Here is a 23,574-nt window from a genome sequence, read left to right as displayed (position 1 = left end):
CCTTCTCTGACAGCCCCACACAGCAGGAGACAGTGGCCATTGCAGCTGGAGCCAGATGATGGCATCGAGCCTCAGCCACGTGGGGGAACACAGACATTCCAAGTGCCTCAGCCAAGAACAAAGTCTCCTAACTTGAGCCAGCACTGAGAAGGGCAGGGAAGGGATGGGACACTAAGCACCCTTCCCTGCTACAGGTATTCTCAGTACAGGGGATGCAGTCAGGGGCAGCCTGTAGCTTGTTTACATTCTAGAGTATTTCTTTCCTGAAGTTACTCAGTAAAACTGGAAAGAGGACCAACTGAAGGGGTAGGGGCAAATGAGCTTTGATGGAGCTTAAAAACTTACAGAGATTAGAGGCTCATATGACCCCTTTAACAAGATGAGAACTCTTTCCAGGACTCCTTAAAACCAAAAGGTTTTGGGAAAAAATACAGCGGGGGCTAAATCCATTTACGTGGAAAAATCTGAATGCTGCCAAATATTAAGTAATGCAAAATAGTAAGTGAGAGAGCAAGAAACTAGCAGAAAATTCAAGTTCCAAGTTGTGATCACTCCCTTACTGTGCTGTTCCCTAAAGTGGTGCTCAGACTGTGGAGAAAAGGTGACTTCCCTGCCTTCTCCCTCACCCAGAATTTTTCACATGGGGAATGACTCAAACACTCAAGGTGCACATCTGACTGATGGGAAGACAAGCCAGTGTTAGGGCTCCTCACAGCAACAACTGGACAGTACAACCAGTGTCAAGGAAACTGGGAAAAGAAGAACGCAAGAACAACTGTTAGACGAAGACAAATCCCTGGCACTGAAACAGCAGAGGAGCCTAAAAGCGGGCTACAATTATTGGAAGGTAACTGGGCCAGCACCATAGCAGGACACCTTTGATTTGGCTCCAAGTTGTCAAGGAGCACAAGGACCAGAGGGCTCAGGACCACAGCTGGGCACCACAGGACATGACTGGGCAGAGGGCAGCTGTCCCTGAACAGCCCCACAGCAGCACTAAGCAGCACTAACCTGCTGGACCAAGCACCCGGGGGAATGTGGCATCACTGGCACTGCCAGTGGACACCATGTGCCCTTCTCAGCGTTGCAAGGGATCCAGAGCCCACAGTGCTGTGGGCATGTTTGAAAGAAAAATTGGATTCACAGTTTGCTGGTTTCCGTGAAGTACAATTTATAATTTGTCCTGTCAGTTTAGGACACTGCTGTTACTAAAGCTTCATGGCTTGGACTTCTGAACTCCCTTCCTCCCTTTTGAGAGCACTACTCATACAGCCCCTGGAATACAGGTACAACCACTGCTCAGCATGGCAAGTGGGAAGAGCAGGCACGTGCTCATGGCCCATGTGCCGGTGCTGCAACCAAATCCCTATCAGGGCGTATCCCGCCACAGCCTCTTGTGCAGCAGAAACTGGATTGCTCCATTTCATGCACAGCTACACAAAATCTGAGAGTACACTCGGAGTGATAGCAGCAGAGCTCTGCATACAGCAAGTGCAAAGCAGAACCCTCAGTAATCTGTGGCAAAAGAAATATACGGTCTGTTTATTTAATCCAGTACTGAAACTAGTCATTAATTAAGATCCTGGGTTTGGAATATCTGTTCGGACACAGGTTTTACACTTGCACAGGTCCTGCTTCCTAGGGATTCAGATGGATAACCAGGAGGCCAACCTGGTGTCTGCACACAGCACTTCACCAAACGGAAAATGAGTTGGGAGTATCAGCACCTTTCCCTCTCTCATTCTGGGCACAATCAAACTGCAAGGCTCGCAAAATCAGGGTCTGCTTCGAACCCTCTCCATCAGGTTCTTCAAGGGAAGGATGACAGGTAAGACAGGAGAGCAGGAAAGCCAAGCAAGTGGTATGAATCAAATTACAAGGAGGTAATGTGCAAGCACTTGGTATCAGCACATCTAATACCAGATCAGACACTGAGGCATTGTGGGACCAACACGACAGACGGGGGAAAAAAATAAATCAGACTCAAGACTTATGCCCAAATGATTTCACCTCTTCTTCTGCATCAAATGCAGACAAAACCCACCAAAAACACTAGACCAAGCCAGGAGACTCTCACAGGTGATGGGCCCTTCCAGTTCCATACACTGACACAAATGCAGGGCAAACACACTCAAGTAAAACTGCATGTATAAAACAGGTCTTATTAAGAAGGGGGCTAGACCGAGCCAAATGCATCATTTGGTACACAAGGGCTCCTGTAATACAACTTCTGTCTCTACACATTTGGAACTGTTTCACACTTCCAAGTCTAGATATAAAGAGCAAAAAACTTTAAGTTAGTTACATCAGGGAAGAATTCCCACCTCTGACTGTCCTCAAAGGGGTGTCTGAAAAGCTTACAAATCCTGATTACACTAAATACTAATTACAAAAAGCCAGCTGGGAAATCGGCTTCTGCCACTGCATCATTCCCAACATTTGCAAGACTAAAATTTCACACAAAGAATCTCTTCTAAATGTACAAATTAATCAGACATTACAAATGGGAGATGCAGCTTCAGCACTCCCCTCCAAGGGAAGGGGAATTACAAGCGGCAGAGGATGATGGAGCAGATGTTGCTAAAATGGAGAGCTGCCCACTGGAGCATCACAGTCCTGGGGGGACGCTGCACAGGGCTGCCCCATGCCCCACGAGGGCCAGACAGTGACCTGGCCATTCCCAGTGGGCAGGCTTGGGAGTCAATGTATATACGCATGACGACTAAAGGAAGTGTGTACACACAAGTGCATACATGAGGAGAAGGAAGAAAGTGGAGAAGCAAAGGAACAATTGCTGACTGAAACCTTAAGGCAGAAGTGCTTGCTTGGCAGCCAATTTTAATCAAGTATTACATCCAGCAGCTTATGCTGGGATGTGTGTGTTAGGTTTTCATTTTCTTAATTCTTGATACTCACAGGCATGACAGCTTCTTAGGTTTATTGCATAATTTTTGTGCTTGACTCAATCTGTGGTTATACATTATAAATACTTTTTCATATCCAAGCTAAAGATAAAACAGGTATTTATCAGGATCCCTGTGAAAGATACAGTATATACATTAATTTTACTCACTTGCAACTGTAAAATAGTATAATTACTGCAAACTTTGTCACAGTTTTCAAATTAATAACCTGTACTCTCTAGTGTGTTTTTTTGGCCAGTTCAACTAAAGATGAATGTGTTAGGAACTAACTATGGAGCGCATGAGCTAAAACCAAAGCCCATCAAAATCAGCTAACACTTCCAGAGTTCAACCACGACTGCACCAAACATGAGTCAATGCATTTTTAGAACTTCAGAAAGAAAACATTATTCCTAAAGTCTAAAGAATTTGTAATTCTCCTGATCTGCTTGAAATGTAACAAGCTCAGCTTTCTTCTAACTGAATTAGGAAGGAAATCCTCCCTAGATAAATCCCAACCAGCTGTATTTTCTACCCAAGTACAGAACATCTGCCCCACAATGCAGTTCCCAAGGACAGCCAGCAGGCAGGATGATGTTCAAGCAGTTTAACTCCTTCACTGAAGCACAGGTTTCCCAGAAACATGGCTCTTCAGGGACTCTTTTGCACCTATAACTGCAAACCTTATTCTCGATATGGCATTTGAATCCATCAACAACAAATGCCATCCTCCTTCCCTTTCAGCAGCTCACTCCCACAAAACAATTAGCTTCTGTGACTTTCTCAGTCAGGGAAAATAGAATCCTTAGTGCCCAAGCTGAGACAGATACAGGACTTGTCTTGGAGATGTTTCCCTCCAGTCTGGGAAGCACTGCATCACCCAAGAGTTAGTCATATAGCCTTTACAAGAAGGTCCCAGTTTTACAAGTACTGTTTTCCTTGTACTTGAGGCAAAGGGATCTCGGTCGCACTGCAAACACAGTGTGATAAAGTACGGAAGAGGAGAGGAAAATAGGGAAGAGAAAGGGACCTCATCTGCTGTGCTCAAGAAAACTTCTAGATCCACAAACAGGTATTCTCTCTCAGGAAAAGAAACCTTTCTCCCTAACTTTTTTCAAAAGCCCTACTACTGCTTTCAGGACAAAGATGATTCCCTTAAAACCCAAGGACTTTAAAATCTAATTTGTCAGACAAATGAAAGATACCTTTAGTATAAAATGACACAACGTGATGATAGTCTGCAGTGAAGGTTTGAAATGGGCCACATTAGCTACAACTTCTCAGCTGGTAAAGCACTAAGCCTTCGGCTAAAGATCTTGGAAAGTCAACTACTGACAATTAATGCTGAAAATATGTTCTGGTAAGCCATTCCAGCCCAGGTTTTGTGTCCATTTTGCAGCTGCTGACAACCTTATAAGCACCTTAAGATGAACTTCCTCTCTCGGCAGGAAATATTGAAGCCTCCACTGTCTCACTGAAGATGAAGAACCATTAAAGCCTGGCAAGGAGTGGGAAGAAAATAACTGAGTTTCGAAATAATTTTATTTAAATACTCGATTGAATCTTTGCATCTTTTTCTGCAATATATGATACTAAATATTTAAGACCTCTCAAGTGAACTGTATGTTCATTAAGTTTTTTCCAGATACAGAAATCAGTTACAGTTAAATTTGAATTCATAATTTCACTACATTTCCACAGAACTCCCAGAAAGGGAAACATTTAGTAATGAGATTTATATCCTCTAAATTTACCAGTCCATACCAACAAGATGTAAGAGTATCTACACAGCTCATTAGTTTACAAAATTTTGCTTAAGTAAGCAAGTGGAACAGTTAAATGACTTGCTATCATAAAGCCTTAAAATGAACACAGATTACTGAAAATTCAAAGCCAGAAGATTTGCCTTTATTGACTAGAACTTTGTATAGCCAGTGAAGGCTTAATATCCCAATGGCACTCCTGGATCAATAACCTCAGTGATATGAGGCCTCTTGCACAAGGCTTCCTGCTAAATTCTGTGGTGATTAGTAAGTTCCTGCACAGCTGCAAGACCCCAATCACAGATCCCTGGTCTTGATCCATACTAATCCCGAAACTGAAACCTTCCAGACTGCTCCCACACTTACTGCCCAGGACAAGGGCTAAAGCCACCTGAACATTCTGCTGGCATATACAAATTATGAACTTGTATGTGATTATAAATGCAGCAATAGCCTAAATGTACGAGGTACCATTTGGGCCAGAAGCACTTTAAGCTAATACATTATTTAACATTTACCTTCTAATTTAAGATCCCAGACTTCAAAGTCACTTCATGGAGCTGGAGCTCCCCTCCTCTGCACACATCCATTGGAATAAAGCCAGTTTTGACTATATCTGCCTTTTGCAGATTTCCCTCAGAGGATGCTCTGCACAGGACTTGCTTGCTTTTAACTAGTCACAGTTTCTTGTCCCATTTTTAATCACCAGAAAAAAACCAGCCCTTTCTTTCCCCACACCTGTTTCCAGAAGTACTCAAAATGTTTCCATTAGCACTTAAGTGGGGGGGGGGGGAAAGAGAGAGAGAGAGAAAGGTTAGTTCATAAATCCCTGCATCCCACAGCACTCACTCACCATACTGATGGGACTTCTTATAACCAGTTCAGCACAAAACCACTACTGTGAGCAAGACCATGGCAGGTTGAGACGATGCACTTTGGGACTGGGGTACCAACAAGGGCAGTCCACAGCCAGAGCAGCTATCACCCAGCAGATGTCCCCAGGGACCATACTGGAGAGGAACCGGCTGCATGGATGGGCAGGTTACCCTTTAGGACGTATCAACACCAAGGACATTTTCCAAGGGCATTCTTGCGATCACTGCTGCATCAAGCTAACTCTCCCACAGTAACAATGAGAGAAATGCAGCTGCTGCCTGCCAGATTGCTACTAGACCAGATTTGCATAGATGGTTAAATGATGTCTAGTTAGAAAAGGACTTCTCAGTATTTATAACCTAGTCTCTCTAGGAGACACTAAACAGTTTGTCTATTCCAGCTACTCATGTGATGATCCAAAGCCTCACTTTAATCTGTTAGTACTGATTAAGCGCCACTTCCAAACATAGAATGGAACTTTAAATAATTACATCCAAAGGGCATGCAAAACTGCATTAAATCCTGCCCTGTCTCCTTTCCTTTCCATTTTTCCAGGTACGGGAAAAACTGACAAGTCCAAGATGACTGCCTGCACATTGGTCTGGCATGAGCAGCCGAGGGCTCACCAAAGGCTGCTGCTTCATGGTCACTGGGATTTGCTTCCAGTCACAAGGGAAAGCAAGGGGAAAACAAACTCAAACTTCAGCAGACCTGCAACCTGCAGCAAGGGCTTTAAACACTTCTAGTCTTGTTTTTTTAATAAGCAATGAATTGGTTAATCTGTTAGAAATCTGCATATAAAACATGATCTTCTTCCTTCATGACACAAAAAATAAAAAATAAAGACACTTAGCACACTATCCAGCATGGCTCTGGCTCAGCAGAAACCACAATCAGGGCAAAATGCCCAGTCTGCATAAAGGATTAAGTTTATCAATAAAGCAACCTAAAAACTGCAGAGTGATAAAATGGAACATTTCCAAGTAGGCTTGGTTTGTCATTTCTCCATATTGCTGGCATGAACATCACCAAAGTGTTTGATATGTAAGTCTAACTGGTATACAATATACACACTCCCCAAAAAACACATTTCTTTTAGTCTTAATGCTCTGTTTTCCCCAATGACAACTTGGGAAGGTACACGGCTGTGGTTGAAATCACTTTAATTTTCTTCAAGCAGAATTTCACTTGCCAGTTTTCAGCTTTGCTGCACATCTGTAAATCAAATTGATTATTTCTACTTATCATGTAAAGTTTTTTGAGCTACCGAACTTCACCTTCTCACATTTTCATATTATTAAAATATTAGAAAAAAAATAAACCACAAAAAACCAACCAAAGTTCAAATCCACAAAAAACATCTTCTCACTCTTCAGCAACTGTCTTGGTGATTGAGTTTTACCATTCAGTGACTGAACTTAATTAAAGTGTCAACAAAGACCCACACAGCTGCTGTGCACAGCAGCAGTACCTGCAAATGTGAGTCGTCTTGGGCACCGCATATGCAAGGCAGGATGTAAGATTCAAGATTTTGTTTCTACCTTGCAATGAGCCTAAAGTGTGCAGCAAGCACAGGACATGATGGGTTACTGCAGCTTAGCTGACACAGGCTTGTTAATTCAATAACATACCTGAGGCCTTACACTCACTAAGGTGGCTTGGATATACTGAATTTGACAGCTCTTCTCTCAGCAAAAAAGTGAAAGATAATCTTCGAACACGCTTCTTAATTTCTGAAGGAGCTTCATGTCCACAGTGATTTCCAGTTGTACTTCCCCTGGAAAGCTGCATGCTTTGCTTTCTTTTTGTTTGCTTCTCAATGCTCTTCTGCCATGAAAGTAACAAAAGCCACAGTGTAACTGAAAATTTGAAGCTGTATTTGGAACTTGCAGAATCTACAAAAACCCTAAAACCAGAAAAGCCGAAGAAACCCACTGATAGCAGTACTGAAATTCAGCAAGCCCATCTATCAGACTTGCATGACATGATTCACAAAGTAAACTCTTACATTATACAGCTACAACTAATAATGCCACAACAACTGGCTGCAGAGGAAAGCAGATTTCCCCTGAGCCATAACTAAGATGTGAAGACATTCTAGAGAAGGCACCTTTCTTCCAGAACACCAAACCAAGACGTGAATGCAAGTTATGAAGAGAGGCAGTGACTACGTAGACAAATTCAGGTAAAAGAAAACATTGTTGATCATGTGAGTTTTGGAGCAAATTTTGAACAAAATCAGAGTTCTGTTTCCGTGGACGCTCTGGGTTCATGATGTGCAAGAGGCTGGCAGTCAGTGCCTGGCACAAAACTGTTCACATTTATTCCTTTTAAGAACAAAATATTGAGTGACTTCACTGATTGATTATCCTAGAAGTCACAAGCTCTGACAAATCTTTGCTCAGAGTGATCCTATCCAGAGGTTTACAAAATTACCTTACACCAGACCATCATACGTGGGCAGAGTGCTGTATATTGATCAAATGCTCTCAAGGTACGCTCAAGCACAACACACTGACAGAAAGCAGGAAAGTGCTCCTTCTTGCAAACAGAGGCAGTTGACCACCACAGAAACTAGCACTTGTGTTTGAGTGTTTTCAGGTTTTTTGTCTTCTGCATCAGTCCTCCCCAAATTAACATCCCCTTCCTTTCAAAATAAATATTGTGATCCTAAACTCAAAATGATGAGCCCAAACATTGCTAGTGAAGAAATAGCTAAACTAATGTTGTCTTTGGAATAGAGTTCTTGATAAAGCAGGAAGCACGCTGGCTTTTGTATTTCTCTTTGATTAAAATTCTTTTAACACTACAGACTGCTCAGGAAGATACCACTGTCTAATCTGCTCTGTCAGTTGTCTCCCATGTTACACCCACTGCCAGCACTGTCTGCTGGGGCTGCGTTATGCACTTGGACATGGATGTGTTGTTCCTACCTCTGTCCTTATAGGTCTTACTCAAAATACTCTTACCTAGTGTTAGCCTTGAGAGCACCTCTACCTTCACTCTTACAGTCAAAAACCATCCCTCCTGTACTGCATCCTCATTGAGAGACTTCAGCCTCAACTCAGTTTTTTTAAGACTCATTTTCATCTGGGTTACGACCATCTCTTAAGATGTTTCACAATACACGGAAATCTGACTAGCAATTGTTCAGGGTATGACCCTTGTTCCAAGAACATGGACTGCTGTTTGCCCAGGAAATTTTAATGGCTTCTGCTCCAGGTTAATGAAGCTTCCAATTGATAATATCCCAGTAATTTAATAGCTTGGTTGATGTGAACATCCTGAACATAAATCATTGTCTTGGGTTGATATTTCTTGGTGGCCCTGGTACAAGTAGAATGTCAAATCAATATTTTTTTTTAAATTACAAATACAAAACCAACCAAACAAAACCCCAACCAACCAACCATCAAAACCCCCCAAACAAACAACCACAAAAAAACCCACAGGAAAACAAATGATCCAGAAAAACCAAAACACACACTATACCATCTTACTAAAAAAGAAAAAAGAAACCCTCCACAACTCAAAGTTGTTTTCAACAACAAATACATAATTCTTCCTTGCAGATGACCTACAAAAGAGTTTTTTAAATATGTTACACTGCTATTTTTTCCATTGACAGCTTATAAAAGAACAAACATAACATGTCCTTTCTGCTATGAAACCTCTTCCCATTAACCCGTATTTCCTTCAACTGCTGGAATATGAATAGCAGGAAATCTGATCCTTTCTGGCTTTGTTGGAGAGGTATTGAAGACCCAGATACTTGCAGCTAAGCTGACAATACAAGAAAGCTCAACTTTTAAAACCAAAGTATTAGTCACTGCAATAAAGTATGTACCATAAACCACCTGAAACCAGACTGACTAAAAATGTTTCTTCCTTTTAAATAGATCAGTCAACACATATCCAGGCACCTTAGCCTGACACGGATAATGTCCCCTATAAAAATATAAGAACCCTTCCCTGTAAGTGGCAAAAAACCCAAAAAGCTTATGGTTTTCCTTCTACTCCCAGCTCATCTTTGAATTTTGCCAGTGGCTCTACACACTGGGCTGGCTGCTATGCAGAGCTCCACAAAAGGCTCCCAAATAAAAAGAAAATAGTTTGAATGCTTTTAGTATTTTCACATTTCTTTGTCCCAACAATGCAGCTCTGTCCTCTGGGAAGGAGCGTGCTCAGGCCGAACACAGAGTGTTATTTTCCCCATCCCATTCCCGTGGAGCGGCCCCGACGCACGGTGCTGCCCCGGCTCTGCAGGGACACCCACAGCCCACATCCTGCTGCAGCCTGGGACAGGGCCCTGTCCCACCACGGCCAGACCCCCACAGGAGGCAGAACCTGCACCCAACAGAGCTACAGGCCCAGGTGACTGGAGAGGGAAAACAGGGAGATCAAACCAGCACTGATGACAGCAGCAATCCCAGCAGGACTGGATTTCCTCTACTTCTGCACCAAGAGGAGGGAGCTCCTGGGAAGTTCACCATTGTTTTCTTCATGAAACACCCGATTTTAAAGTTGACCAAAATATTTCCACTGAAATAGGCAGGTAGACTTTCAAAGACCAGTATGTTTCTCTCCTGCAGAACACAGCATTTCCTAGAACTTACTGTCCTGATAAAATGCAGCCTTTAAAAGCTAAAGAGGTCTTAAAAACTACTAAAACTTCATCTCAGCCATGTTTCTTCTGCTGTTCACATTTCCTGTTGTTCACTGAATTTATACATGGCGCTTTCTGACAAATTCTCCACATTCTGTGCCGTTTGGGACAAATTCCAGAAGACTTTGCAGAGGACTCCCATGAGGAAGCCAGAGCTCAAAGCTCCCTGGAAGAAATCACTATAACTGGAGAAGCATTAACCATACTCCTGAAAGACACGGACTTCTGGTATAACAAACCTTTTCTAATCACTAAACTGCTCAAACCACAGATTCTGCACATTCATGGGGAGACTCTTGATGTGCAATTTTTACCCCCACATCCAGAACATATCAAGCACTTAAAACAAAATCAGCATCTCAGCAGCACAAGTGGGTTTCCTTATTTTAATGCTGAGCACAAGCTGGGCCACAAAGATTGCTTGCTGTGGAGCAACAGTGGCAGAAAAAACTTAAATCACTCTGATGAGAGGATGGACAGTAGACACTTGATTTCATTCCCTCAGTGTCACAACACACAGCAGCTTGCTGACTGATTTTTTAAAAGCAAACTCCAGCAGCATCACCAACAGCAAACAGAGGTGCAGAACCTGGGTGTTCAGTGGTGACCCAGGGCTCTGCCCAGCAAACTAGCCAGATCCACAACCCCAGTACAGCTGAGATCCAAGAAAGGAGAAAGACCCAGGACGTACGGTTCCAGAGGCAGGCAGCAAGTCCTCCATCCTGAGCGTGCGGTGAGGGCAGCATGCAGTGTGACCCCCAGCACCCCTCCACTGGCCAAACACGCTGTACCACAGAGCTGCGCTGGCAGAGCCCAGAGCCAGCCCTGCTGGGTTGAGCTCTGCCTGCACAAAGCAAGACCTTGTAACACAATGCTGCAGTGCCCTGGGTGTCTTGGCAGGAGCCCCAAATGCATGTTTGAAAAAGCAACTGCAACCCTGAACAAGCAAGGCATGAATGCACTGCAGCAGAGCCACCGAGGCTGCTAAAAATACTTCATCCCTGACCCTTGTCAGGAACACATCTCAAGTGAGAGTCTACTTTTCTGGAGAATAATAAAACCAAAAAGCAAAATAGCTCTGCTGGCAACAGTCTTGGAAGTTTATTTTAAAAAAAAAAGCAAAACTGCAACATACTCTTGAACAGAAAAACACCTCACATTTTATTCTAAGGGGAGTACTGCTGCACTGAAGGACACGCTTTACACCTCTTCTACAGCTCTGGGCCAAGGTGCAACCTCAAGATCTCTTCACCTGCAACCTGCCACAGGAGATTGCTGAGGCTCCTGTTACAGGTTAAGGAGTCAACTGCAGACAAATCCAACCCCTGCCCTGCTGAAGGCAGCACAGACACCTTGTGCATTGTGCAGTCCTGTATGAGATAGATGAAACACCTGTCACCTGGCTGGTATCCTGCAGTGGGTGCCCTGCACCAGTCAGGAACCAGAGCAAAACAGAAGCTGTCAGATTGGAAACGGCTAAAAGCCATAGTGCACCTGCTCCCTCCCTCCAGCAGGACAGAGACGAGGCTCTCCCGGGGAGCAGGAGGAAACCACACGCAGAGCCACAAAGCACAAGGTGCTGAACAGATCCCAGGTGAGAACCAGGGAAAACACTTTAAGATGAGGCTTCTATTTTACGCCTGGAGTAAGCACAGCAAACAGACCCTGTATGTTTTGGGAAACCGCTGGGTGGTGATCTAAACAACGTATTCCTCTGGCGAAGAAGTAGTGAGAGAACATCCTCACAGAGTACTGCCTTGCAGGTAGACAACTGTGTTGACCATCTATTCATAACAGATCTAGCCTTAAAAAGAAAGTTAAAGAGATGTGAATTTTTTCACTGAGCATGTTTTCACACAGATTATGTTCTGTTAATTAATAATCAGCCTGGCTGGCACTACCATGGTCATTCAAGGAAAACAGGTGAACACCAAGTCTAAGAGACACTACACCGTATTTCCCTCATGGATCTTAGGTCACAAACATGGATAAGGTACATGAGCATACTCTCTGGAACTGTAATAACTACCTGCTTAGTAGCAATCTGACCTGATTATGATGATGCTGTTTCAGGGGAGGTCTGCTCTGTCACATACTGTCCCTAGGGTGGCCCACCAGGATGCACCCCCCAACACCAATCTACCAACCACTCCCACTGCTTGAGTTCTACATTTACGCAGCAACCCTGCTCAACAGCAACATCTGCAAAGGCCTTCTTTAAAGACAGGACAATGAAAAAGGTGCAAGAACTGCAGAAATACTTCAAAAAGCTGGTAACAACAAGAGATGGGTTTAAAAAGGATAAATCTTGTACTGCTCCTTCTGCCATCCCCCAGTGCCAGAACACGAGCTTGGTTTTCTGACTTAACTGCTACCTCACTTGGGCTTACAGTTTTGGAGAAATAAATGCACTTCCAGTTTAGGTAGTGAGAGCACACCTTTTGTTCTGACAGAAGTCCCTATCAGCTAATCAGTAACTATTACCAGTTTTTAAAGGGAACCTTGTTCTATCTTCTTGTTCAGCAAGAGCACAGGTAGTTCCAGGACTCATATGCTCTAAATCCATACTTAGAGCATGAACCTTTGCAGAAGTTACCATAGTGGATACCTCGCTGATAACCCTACAATGCATCAGAATTAACATGTTATTCCTTCCTTTCACACTGGTTTAAGTTTTTATTCTGCTGAATATTTGGAAGGCAAGTCCTTTCTTGTGACTACCTCTTTTTTTTTTTTTTTCTTTGTTAAAATTTAAAATTTTCACCTGTCTCAATCTAGGTTAACTCAAAGTATGTTCTAAAAAAATTGGTAAAAATTAATTCAGGAGGCTGTAGTCTAACTCAGGTTGGTACATTTCTAGGGTTTACTATAATCACACATTGATCCCAAGACACATTCATTCATTCTTAGTTTACCACACAGGCTCTGCCTAATATTTCGTCTTTATGACCACTCAGATGGAAGGTAAGGTCCCACCTGGATCACAGTGCTGCCACAGGTGACTGGGTCACCTCTCCAAATCACCACTAAACAGCATTCACAGCAGCAGAGTCCTGCCAGACTGGGACACCAGTCACTAACTGCCCACCAGGACAGCACGCTGCCAAAACCCCACCTGCACCCACAACAGCTCCCTGTGCACACAAACGCTCTCTGCACAGGCTGCTCCAAAAGGCTTTGTGGCTGTCTGGCAGTGCCACGGACATAACCCGAACTAACAAACATGCAAACCCCATACTGGGCTAAAGTGAAATTTGTTGCTGTGGCAATTAGCTCATAGAGAAAATAAGCTCATAGGACTTCCACTACTTCTAATCAATATCTTAGAAACAAAACAGCAAAGGCAGGGTCTTCCTTGGCCGATGGCTGCTCCTTCCCCCCAGGCAGCACCTGTCTGTGCCATCCCAGCTCTATATCACTGTCCTGCTCACAGCTGCTGCCGGAGCTGTTCCCTGACCTTTCAGTAACATCACCCAAGATAAGTGAAGAGTTCCAGTAGAGCATGTTTCACTAACCCAGCTTACTGGAACTAGTGTTCAGCAACCAAAGAGTACAGTTGGAGTTGCATAGCAAATCCCACCAAAACCACCGTCTCTCTTTTCCAGCTGTGCAATCCTTGGCACTGCTGTCACGGAGGGAATCACACACAAGCACAGCAGGGACCTACTGACAGGCAGCACTCGCTGTCCTGCCTTCTCCTGTCCTGACTGCCCCACGACTCTCTCCATCCCAAAACGTGGCCTCAAAGTAGGCAATAAAACTTTTCTGAAAGTACCTAGTTGTTTTTCTGCTTCCTGACAGGACTATTCCCACACATTTTTAATGACAACTGTCATTGATTAGCTGAAAACAGCTGTTGTAAGACAACAAAGAGTACCCACAGAGGACAAAACATAAACTTCACTCAGAAGACAGTCCAGAGCAGTGCATGAAAATACCCCCTCATAAGCACCTCAGCCAAATAATTGCTGCAGAGTGTCTCACATTGTTAAAAATAGAACTAATTTCTGCACTGGCAGATGGAGTTTCAGTCAAAATATCCACTGAGCCACTTGAATAATCAAGTGTTCCTTCTCCGTGGCATAACAAAGTAGGTAAAGCAATTTACTGCCATTTATAAAAATTGGGATAGAAATACTGTTTGCTAATTTTTCAGCAAATAAATGAATAACAATAAGGTTTACAGCACTGAGCAGCAAGCCTCTAGCTGAAATGCTGCCAAGTCATCAACACCGTTCTCTACATACTGGCTATTTAATCCCCCAGGTTAATTACCTCCTGGAACAGAAAAGTCATTTAATCTAGAAATCAGGTTTACTCAGAAGGCAGCAGAACAAACTCTAGACCAGCGATCCTCAGTGACCAGAAAGACAGAGTTAGACAGAGGGACAGAGAGCAGCTGATGAGGTTTTTAAAAAGTATATGTATGGTTTTTTAACAGCTACATGTAAAATGCAGTCTTTATGATAATACAAACCTTGCATTATTGTCCAAACTGCTCGTATTTCACAGAGTCAAGTTTTTATTTTCAAATGTTCCTAGCATTTCATAGAATCACAGAACAGTTTGGGTTGAATTGGATCTTAAAGACCATCTAATCCCAACCCCCTGTCAGGGGCAGCTTCTCTGGGCAACATGTGCCAGGTCCTTACCACCCTCATAGCCAAGAATTTCTTCCCAATCTCCACCTAACCCTGTCCTCTGTCAGAGTGAAGTCATTCCCCTTTGTCCTGACACGTTATGCTCTTGTCCAAAGTCCCTCTCCAGCTCTCTTGGAACCCCTTTAGGCACTGGAAGGCTGCCCTTCAACAAATCTTAATAACCTTAAACACTTTTTCTCTCTAAACGTGGAAGTTAAATAATGTCAAATTTCCCTTTACCTTGCTAAAACTATTAATTCTGTAAGTTTAAAAAAATACAAGGTCATTTTCCAGATGGATGAATTAACAAAACCATTTTGTAAGAAACACTGTGAATGGAACCTGGCCATGCTGGGCCAGGACATAAGCAGGTAAGAGGAGGATGATCATTGAGACATGTCCAAGTACACTAAAAATTTTCCATTAGATGAACTGTGACAAGAATCCAGGCACAACATCTGGAAACTACAGAACAGCCTGAGCAGTCAGGCCGAGTGCACTGCAGCACGTGTGCATTTGCTAACACTATAAAGCCCTGGCACTGCAAAGCTGCACAAACTCCACCAAGTGTTCATTCCATGCCACATCAGCCAGAGCTTCTCAGTTTCTGCATGGGGCAGCAGACAAGCAGCTGAGCTGGCACTCGGGTCTCTCTTCTACCCAGCTTCCCCCAAGCTTACTAAGAAGCCTCACCAGCACACCAGGAGAGGCACATCATCTTCCCAAATCCAAGCAGCCAGGGCCCATGGGAATGAGCCTGGTACCAGCAGGGAAAGCCAAGTTCCTTGGCCTCTGCTGGAACACACAGTCCCTGGTAACCCAATCCTGTCCAGCTGTCAGCACGAACCTGACCACGGCCCCAAGAGCACTTCCGCAGCACGGCCAGCTAATGGGCACCCCAAAAAACCCACACAAACATAGGGCAACAGCAGCAAAGCAGCACGTACAGACTGCACAGTACCTAGTGCAGGAGCTTCCTTAGTTAAAAGCAGAACAGCGTAAAGTTTATCCCTTCCATTACCCTGAAAGGATACAATTTCAGTATTTAACAACAGTTAAACAATAAACATTTGGCTGACTAAATTCCAGCGGCTCTCCAGTGACACCTGCAGCAAGGTCCACTCTCTGCATTTCTGAGCAGTAGTAGCAAGTTCCGTATTTCCGGAATTTTACCAGTATTAGGATAACATGAAACATAGCACAGTCCTGACTTGTAAATATCTAACAAAATAATTAAGTCTAGGGTCATGTAAAAGGATCCTCTTTGAATCTTCACAATTCTCCTGCCTCCATCAATACAGAGGGATGCTAAACCCACTGGCACAGGCTGTCATTGAAATGCTGAAGTTGACCTACTGTCCCTCACAGTTCTCCACAGTTTTTCCGACACAATGAATGAAGACATTCTCATGGTATTTTACATAAGAAAACTCACAAAGACTATGTAGAAATAAAGTAGTTAGTGAAGAACTAGAAAAGATCAACATATCCCAATAGTTTTGAGAATATTTGGAACAGAAGAACAAGTGCCCCTTCAAACCAGACCCCAACAACCACACTCTACATAGGAAGGATTTCTCCTTAAAGCAGATGTTTATATTATGTTCAGTGTGAAAAACAGATGAACGACAGCTAATGAGTTCTGAAACTAAAAACCTGCAGCAATCAGCTTTCTGGTTTTGCTGGCCAACCACACCACAGGCATTTGCTTGGAGAAATCTGTAGCACTGAGGCCACAACAGCTCTGGGGTGCCCAAGTCCTGCTAGTATTCCATGCTGCGTTGTAGGGGAATCCAGGGACTCCTCACGTGGGTCTGGAGAAGCAGGAGATTCAGCCACACTATGTGCACTGTGACTGAACCGCAGTGGCCAAGAAAACTCCTTGCCCAGCAGTCTGCGACCCAATTATTTTAAGTCTACAACAGCACAGTGACTTCTTTGCACAGTCTTTAGCTTTTTCGCTCTCTGCTGGCATGAAAAGCAGTATTTTCTTCTTCCTCTTTACTTTTCACGCAAACGAATAAAATCCTATATTCTTTTTGGTGGGCAGAAAAGAAACTTTAGTCCCACTCCAATACAGCAGTTCCAAACACCAATGACCTTTGGGCACCAGTTCTGCACCTGCACATGCTTTGCAGTTCAGGCTCCACTGGGACACTGCCTCCCCATTAACCTGAAGCTCTTTATTTCCTCTGCTCCTGTTGCCAAAGTCAGCAGGCTGAAATAATTTATTTCTGATGATAGAATATTTCTTTCCTCTGTAAGTTTTTGTTCATCACCAACAGGACCCTGGGACATTTCACACCACAGTGTAAGGCAGTGGGTTTCAGTGCACTTCTGAGACAGACGTGCCTGAGCAAGCACAAACCGTGCCTGCACAAAGGCCATCCTGTGCTAACTTAAGCATTCCTTCAAATTCCTTTTCTTTGGGAGAAGTTAGTGATTCTAGAATGGAGACTTTTACTAGTTACAGATTTTCTGAACATGACTTCAGTGTTCACAGGCTTCCAAGAGTTAAGTAAGACCACAAAATGTGCAGATAATGCAGAGAAAATATTTTTCTGCAGTGTAACATTTACCAACAGCACTCCAGGAAAAAAACCACAACACCTCCTTTGTAGCAAAACTCAGTATTCATTCTGGTGATCTTGGATTTCATTCTTGCTAAGCGTGTGCCCTTTGAATGCCCTATCACAAAACTCAAACAACAGCACTTACAATATTCTGTTTAAACATTTTATTACTCATATTTCAAATCTAAATACAATTTTCTGTTTCATGCATACTAAAACCTTCACAGCAAATCTTTGAAGAACAAAAACCTTGCTTCATTTCCTTAGAAATTCTTCCTGCCCGTTTTAAATTGTCTCAAAGCTGACAACTCAAGAAGGAAATGTTTTCTATGCTGAACTCCCTATTCAAATACCAGTTGATCTCAGGGAGATCCAAACTGTGTCTCAAGTTAGGAAAAAACAAAACCAACAAACCCAACAATAACAAAAACAACCAACCAAACACCCAAAATCAAAAAACCATCTTGCTCCTTTACTTTTCTTGTCCATAGGAAAAGGTTGCTGTAAGGTGAGCAAGTCAGCTCCCTCCACTTTGGGAACACTGAGCAGGTATTACTGAAAGAACAGGCAAATCCCATCTTTGAACAACCAAAATCCTATGAATGAAACCTCAAACATCCTCTTCTCTGCTCAAACACAACTGTTTACAATTAATCTCTGACAAGAATTATTTTGGAGGCCATTGTTGCATTCTTTGTCACAAGAGGATGTCCCAAACTGGATATCATGTAAATGTTAAGAACTAACTCCTCTTGCTCCCATTATTTCATTTCCCTTGAACTTCCGAGGCCTTCCTCCAGTGTAAGAGCTTTTCCTTTCCTTCTGGAAAGGACCCAGTTTACAAGTGCATCTTTATCACTGACTGTCACATCCAGAACAGAAAGACTTTCAAAATGAGAGCAAACTCTTCTCTGCCCCTGAAGAAATACTGGCTGAGGAAAAAGCCAGCTGGTTTGTCACAAGGAATTGAGGGGAAAGAGGCAAATTCTACACAAGCCAAAATCTCTACAAAGGACCCCTAAAGGTAACTAATTCAGAGTAAAGATGCCAACAATTGTAATGCTTCTTTTGATCCCTGATGTGAGGAAATTCCAATTGTTACTGCCATCCAGCCATATGTAAGCACCTATTATAAAGTACGATAATTTTCTGGAAACTGCCATAAGCTGTAGAATTTCATCATTACAAGGAAAGATGCATTTCTGTAAACTGCATTGCCCTATAGTCTGTGTTTACAGCCTTTTACATCATAAGTCTATTTGGCAAAGAGCCATTACATGCAATTTGCCAGACCCCCAGCTGGCATGGACAGGGCTGATTCTCTGGATTACCAGTAATGCTTTCTCCACAAAGAGAAGTTCCCAAATCCTATCTCTAACATCTCTGCTGGTGTAGTTCTATAGACTCTTGTAAATATCAATGTGGAAGATGCTTCAAGTCTATTTTATTTCCTCAGTGTCATGGCATTCATGGAGCTGTTACATTGGCACAGAACAAGCCCCTCAGGAACCCTGATACTCCAGCTTGTTCAGTCAGAGCACCAGAAGCCCATTTTCCCTTCGCAAGATCAATATAATATCTCTATAACATTCTTCCACATGTTCCTCTGAGCAAGATGATGCAGTGGAAGTTTCTTTAGAACCCATCATGCCTAGAAAAGTTCACAGCATTTCTAGTCACTCATTCCACACCAGCATGGCCAGCAATGCTTAGAGAGCTGTTTGCATCTTGCCACCTTTCAGCCTTGTGTAGACAAGCCTTTTGCCTGTACACCGTGAAAAATATCTGCAGGAACAGATTCAAACCCAAGTAACGTGAGGAGCGATACACTGAGACGCTCCAGTTGGCTTGTCTATAATAGGGCGCTCAAACAGCCAACACAAGCAAATCCAATGCTACCTTTCCCTTAGAAGCAACAGGAAATGTCTGGATAACTGCCCTTGCATTGACTATGAGAAGCTAATCTCCTGCATGACCCAAGGGAGGGCACACACCTGAGTTATGGTGAGGTGTGCCTGGGAGAGAATTGCAGCACACAACAAAGGCTGCTGTGAAAGTGAGCAACCTTCTATCAGATGCCCCCAGCAGTAAGTTGCATCACCTCTATCATGAGAAGAAGGTTAAATTAAAGGTAATCCACTGAGCTACCAATGTGGTAATGAGTATGTCCTTCTACAGAAGATCCCATTAGATCCAACTACCCCACTGGCCTTGTTCAGCCACGGGTACAACAATGCCACTCCAATTCCACAAGGAGGGCAAATTTGAAGAGCCACAGGGAAACTGTGTGCCTGCTGCTCTGTAAAACACGAGAATTGGGTTGAAATGCATCACATTTCCAAATCTTCCTCTTACTTCTAACTTTTCCTCGCTATTAACTGCAGCCAAGCGACACTGGTTATCGGCTGTAAGGACTGTTTTACCGAGAACTCCGGGAGAGCTGTTACGCGGTAGCGAACAGATACACTCTATCCTGTTGTATCTGCCTGAGACTACACGCAACTCAAGAGGTAAGAGACCCTGAGGAAGCTGCAGCAACGCTGCAGGAAGAAGTTTTTTTACCTGTATCAGTGACAAGGAGAAATGCAGCCTGTGCTGCCAAGCACAGTCACTCCCTGTCACCTTCGCACAGGCGAGCTTCTTTTAGCTCAGCTCTTCCCAGGTTAGATCGACACAACACACTGAAGTTCCTCTCCCATAAAGCAGCTCCATGCACACCAGTGGCAACACAAAGATAGTTCAGATGCTGATAAATCCAGACTGTACTTGAGAGCAAAAGACTTAGGCCTGAAATTATTAATATTTTAATGTGTTGGTTAAATGAATGGAATATCAATCACAGTTCACAAAAATTACCTTTTTTGGCCTTTTCTTTCCTTAAATTGAACTTAATTACTTGGCTCACTGGAATCTTTCCCAGGAAAGGAGTACCTTTAAAAAAAGGGGATGCATGATACCTTATAAAACCATCCTCAAATACTGTCAATTTGTCTCCATTATTCCCCTCTCACAAAACCAGGTAAAACATTTCAACAAATTCAAGTTGAGTAACAGCTGGATACAGTTTTGTACTATCACCCCAAGAGTGAGGAATTTCCCTAAATGTAACATATCAGCAACAGCCCTTCTTGAGATCTCGGGCAACAGTAACTGCAGGGCCTCCAAGGATTTCCAAACAGTACAAGATAGAGAGCAGTTTGAACCAAAATACTTCGAAAACACTTTGGATACTTAAGGAGGAAGGGAAAACAAATGAAAAAAAAAGAAGAAAAAAAAGAAGAAGAAAAGAAAAGGTATGGAGACCTCCCACACAACCAGAGGATAACAAAGTGAACAAACCAAATTTGGCCAGGGGAAGATGTTTGTTGAACCACTCAAAAAAACCCATCAAGTATTTTCCCTTTAAGTCATAACATAAAGGTGCAATAAACGCTGACTCAAATTTGTAACAGTTGCAAACATTTAAGTCAGCAAACTAACATGGAACTTAAGCAGTAATTCACAAATAATAAACAGTGATTTGGTATACATGAAATAAGAAGTAATACTTGAAGATAGGTCTGTGTAAAACTTCCTGAAATTCCTGATACAAATTGGTTATCAAATGCAAACATTTCATGAATTAAGATATGGTTAAATGCTTATACAGCTCTCTCCAGAACAGTACTTCAGAATTGGATAGCCATTATGTAAATAAGAGAAAGGCACTAACCTCATTCATAGAAGGAAGATGGAGACTGGGAAAGCTGAAATGATTTGATGGAAGCCATGCAGTGCAAATAGCCCCACGGAAAGGGAAATCAGCTCTTGGAGATTAAAGCCTGGGTCATGAGGCCATATTTCTCCTTCCTGAATGAAGTCCTACTTTTTCTTTGCTCAAGTTTTATAAGCACTAGTGGCAACATTTTTCAGTTTGTAGCTCTCAAATATGCACAGTCCCATTCTATTTGAAGCCTCCAGCATTAAATGTGGTTAGAAACTGCAATTTTGACCTTGCAGCTGCATAACATAGGCACACCATCTAATAATGTCCAATTTCACACAAGAAGTGGACACACCCCAGGAGCAGGTGCTCCACGTCCCATGAAAGGACTTCCCAACTCTGAAGTCTAAGTCAGCGTCCATAAAAGAACCAAGGTTTTCACACAAGAAATACTAATAAAGTACTGTTTTATTTTTATACAGTCTGTCAGTCATTGCATTTCAGCTGATAAAGGTATCAGCAAAATTATACATATTTTCTATGCTTTCCTTCCAGCAAATGAAAGGTGCTTTGTAGCACCATTTGCCCCCCTTCCCCCAAGGACTCCAACACACAGGACTTCCCAGTGCCATCTAAAGCACAGCAAGGAGACAGGGAGATGCAGTTCTCATCCTACATCTGAACTGAGATAAACACAATCCTAAAACAAAGACCAAGCTCTCATTTTCCCCTTTGGTTCACCATACTATAAGAGTTACGCAACTTTTTACAGTTAAAACACAGCAGTTAAGAATATGTCAGGGCCAGACAATTGTTTAAAGTAGGTTTGACACAATCAGAGCTAATGCAGTGCAAGACACAATTGTGTCAGACAACATAAAAATGGAGAGAGCCAGAAAACCAAATTGAACACAGTTCTCCTATAGTAAAAAATAAGTACAAACATTTTTCCAAATCACTCTTCCCACCTCAATAAACAAGGATTATAACGGAGTTATCCAAATGAGTTCATGTTAAACTATTTTGGCTGCCCTACACAAATAAAGCTTAGATACAAAGCTCATTACTAACTAGATCAAGTGTCTTTTGAGGGGAAGATTAAACTCCAGAGTGTCTGTGGAGACTTCTACTGCTTACAGACACAGCTTGACACGTAACAAGGCAAACCCTTAAAAGATGCAAGTTTTGTTTTTCCCTGAAAATGGCCACAACAGTTTCTTTAAGATGAGGAGATACTAAAAAAAAATTACAAATAAATTAGAAAGATACCACATTATTGCAGAGCTGTAGCTTTTCCCAAGGCAGTTTGCAGGATGTGAATTCTGACCTATTTTAAATGCTGACAACAGCATTTTAGAATTCTGATGACTGCATTTTAAAACCTTTACAAATACACACACGGGAGTTGGGGGCGGGGACAGAGAAGAAGAGCTTAAATGTAAAGTGAAAATTCAGCTTGCCTTTTAAGAGTCCAATAATGTAACTCCTACATCCAGAGTCAAGTCTGCTCACTGGGAATGGTGTGATATACAAACAGGGCTGTGCTGGCAGCTCTAGAACTGTTCGTACCTGCAGTGTCCTACACAGCCTTTATTCATGGACGGGTTTTTCCAAATGTTTTTCCAACTACATGCATTGGATTGATTCAGTGACAAACTGCAAGACTACATAGATAACTACTCTCTCTCTTAAAGCAGCTTCCTGAAATAAATTCGAACACTTTCAATTATTAAACAGCAAAACCCGTACACGGCAACTCCTTTGTTCTGAAGCCCCGTGTTGCCAGTGAGGGCTATTGAGCCTGCACAGGGCAGGGCGTGCTCCTCCGTCCCTGCAGGTGTGTCGCTGGAACGGCTCACGCCGCTAAGGACCTTCTGCCCAGGACAAAGCACGCGTGTGAGTGCTCTCACAGGCACCTCTCGGGCACACCCGTTAGTTCCGCTGCCTCCTCCCACGTACCCCTGGCCCAGCGTCGAGGCTGCACCGATCCCCATAACCGGCATCGCTGCGGTACCAGCGGCCCCGGGCGGACCCCCGCCCGCCCCCCGGCCGAGCCTTTGTGTCCATGCCGGCGCGAACAAAGGCGGAGGCGCTCCCCGCCCGGGCGCGGCTCTGCCGGGACCCGCGGCGCACCCACCTTCGAGAGCTGCCTACGCAGGCTGAAGCGCTGCACCATGGTCCGCCGTGGGGCCGGACAGCGCGGGCGCGGCGGGCGAGGGGCGGCAGCCGGCGGCGCTCAGCGGGGGCTGCGCATCCTCGGGCGCCGGGGCCGGCACCGTGTCCTGGCCCAGCACTGCCCCGAGGAGCCCGGCGCTGGGCTGGGCTGGGCCGGGCCGGGCCAGGCCGGGCCGGGCCGGACCGGACAGGACAGGACAGGACAGGACAGGACGGGGCGGGGCACGGCGCTCCCGCCTGCCGCTGCGGGGGGCGGGCACAGGCACCGCCCCGGC

General features: G+C 43.7%; 1 protein-coding gene across 6 annotated transcripts in view; it reads right to left on the bottom strand.

The window, feature by feature from the left end:
* The window catches only part of TMCC1 (transmembrane and coiled-coil domain family 1), a 79,092-nt gene that overhangs the window by 27,950 nt on the left and 27,568 nt on the right, over positions 1 to 23,574 (bottom strand). The window contains exon 1 of one of the 6 annotated variants that reach the window (XM_042012927.1): positions 23,262 to 23,315. The exons of the other annotated variants lie outside the window; for them this stretch is intronic. Within the exon in view, the coding sequence (XP_041868861.1) occupies positions 23,262 to 23,300 (39 nt within the window). The 5' untranslated portion in view covers positions 23,301 to 23,315. Of the gene's footprint in view, positions 1 to 23,261; positions 23,316 to 23,574 lie in introns of those variants that run through there. 6 annotated transcript variants of the gene reach the window in all.

This window comes from Corvus kubaryi, unplaced genomic scaffold (genome assembly GCF_017639235.1).
Source record: "Corvus kubaryi isolate FWS band 111438036 unplaced genomic scaffold, C.kubaryi_AGA036_p1.0 136, whole genome shotgun sequence".
NCBI classification, from domain to species: Eukaryota; Metazoa; Chordata; class Aves; order Passeriformes; family Corvidae; genus Corvus; species Corvus kubaryi.
Note: the sequence above shows the minus strand (reverse complement) of the source record. Positions and strands in the feature narration are given on the sequence as shown.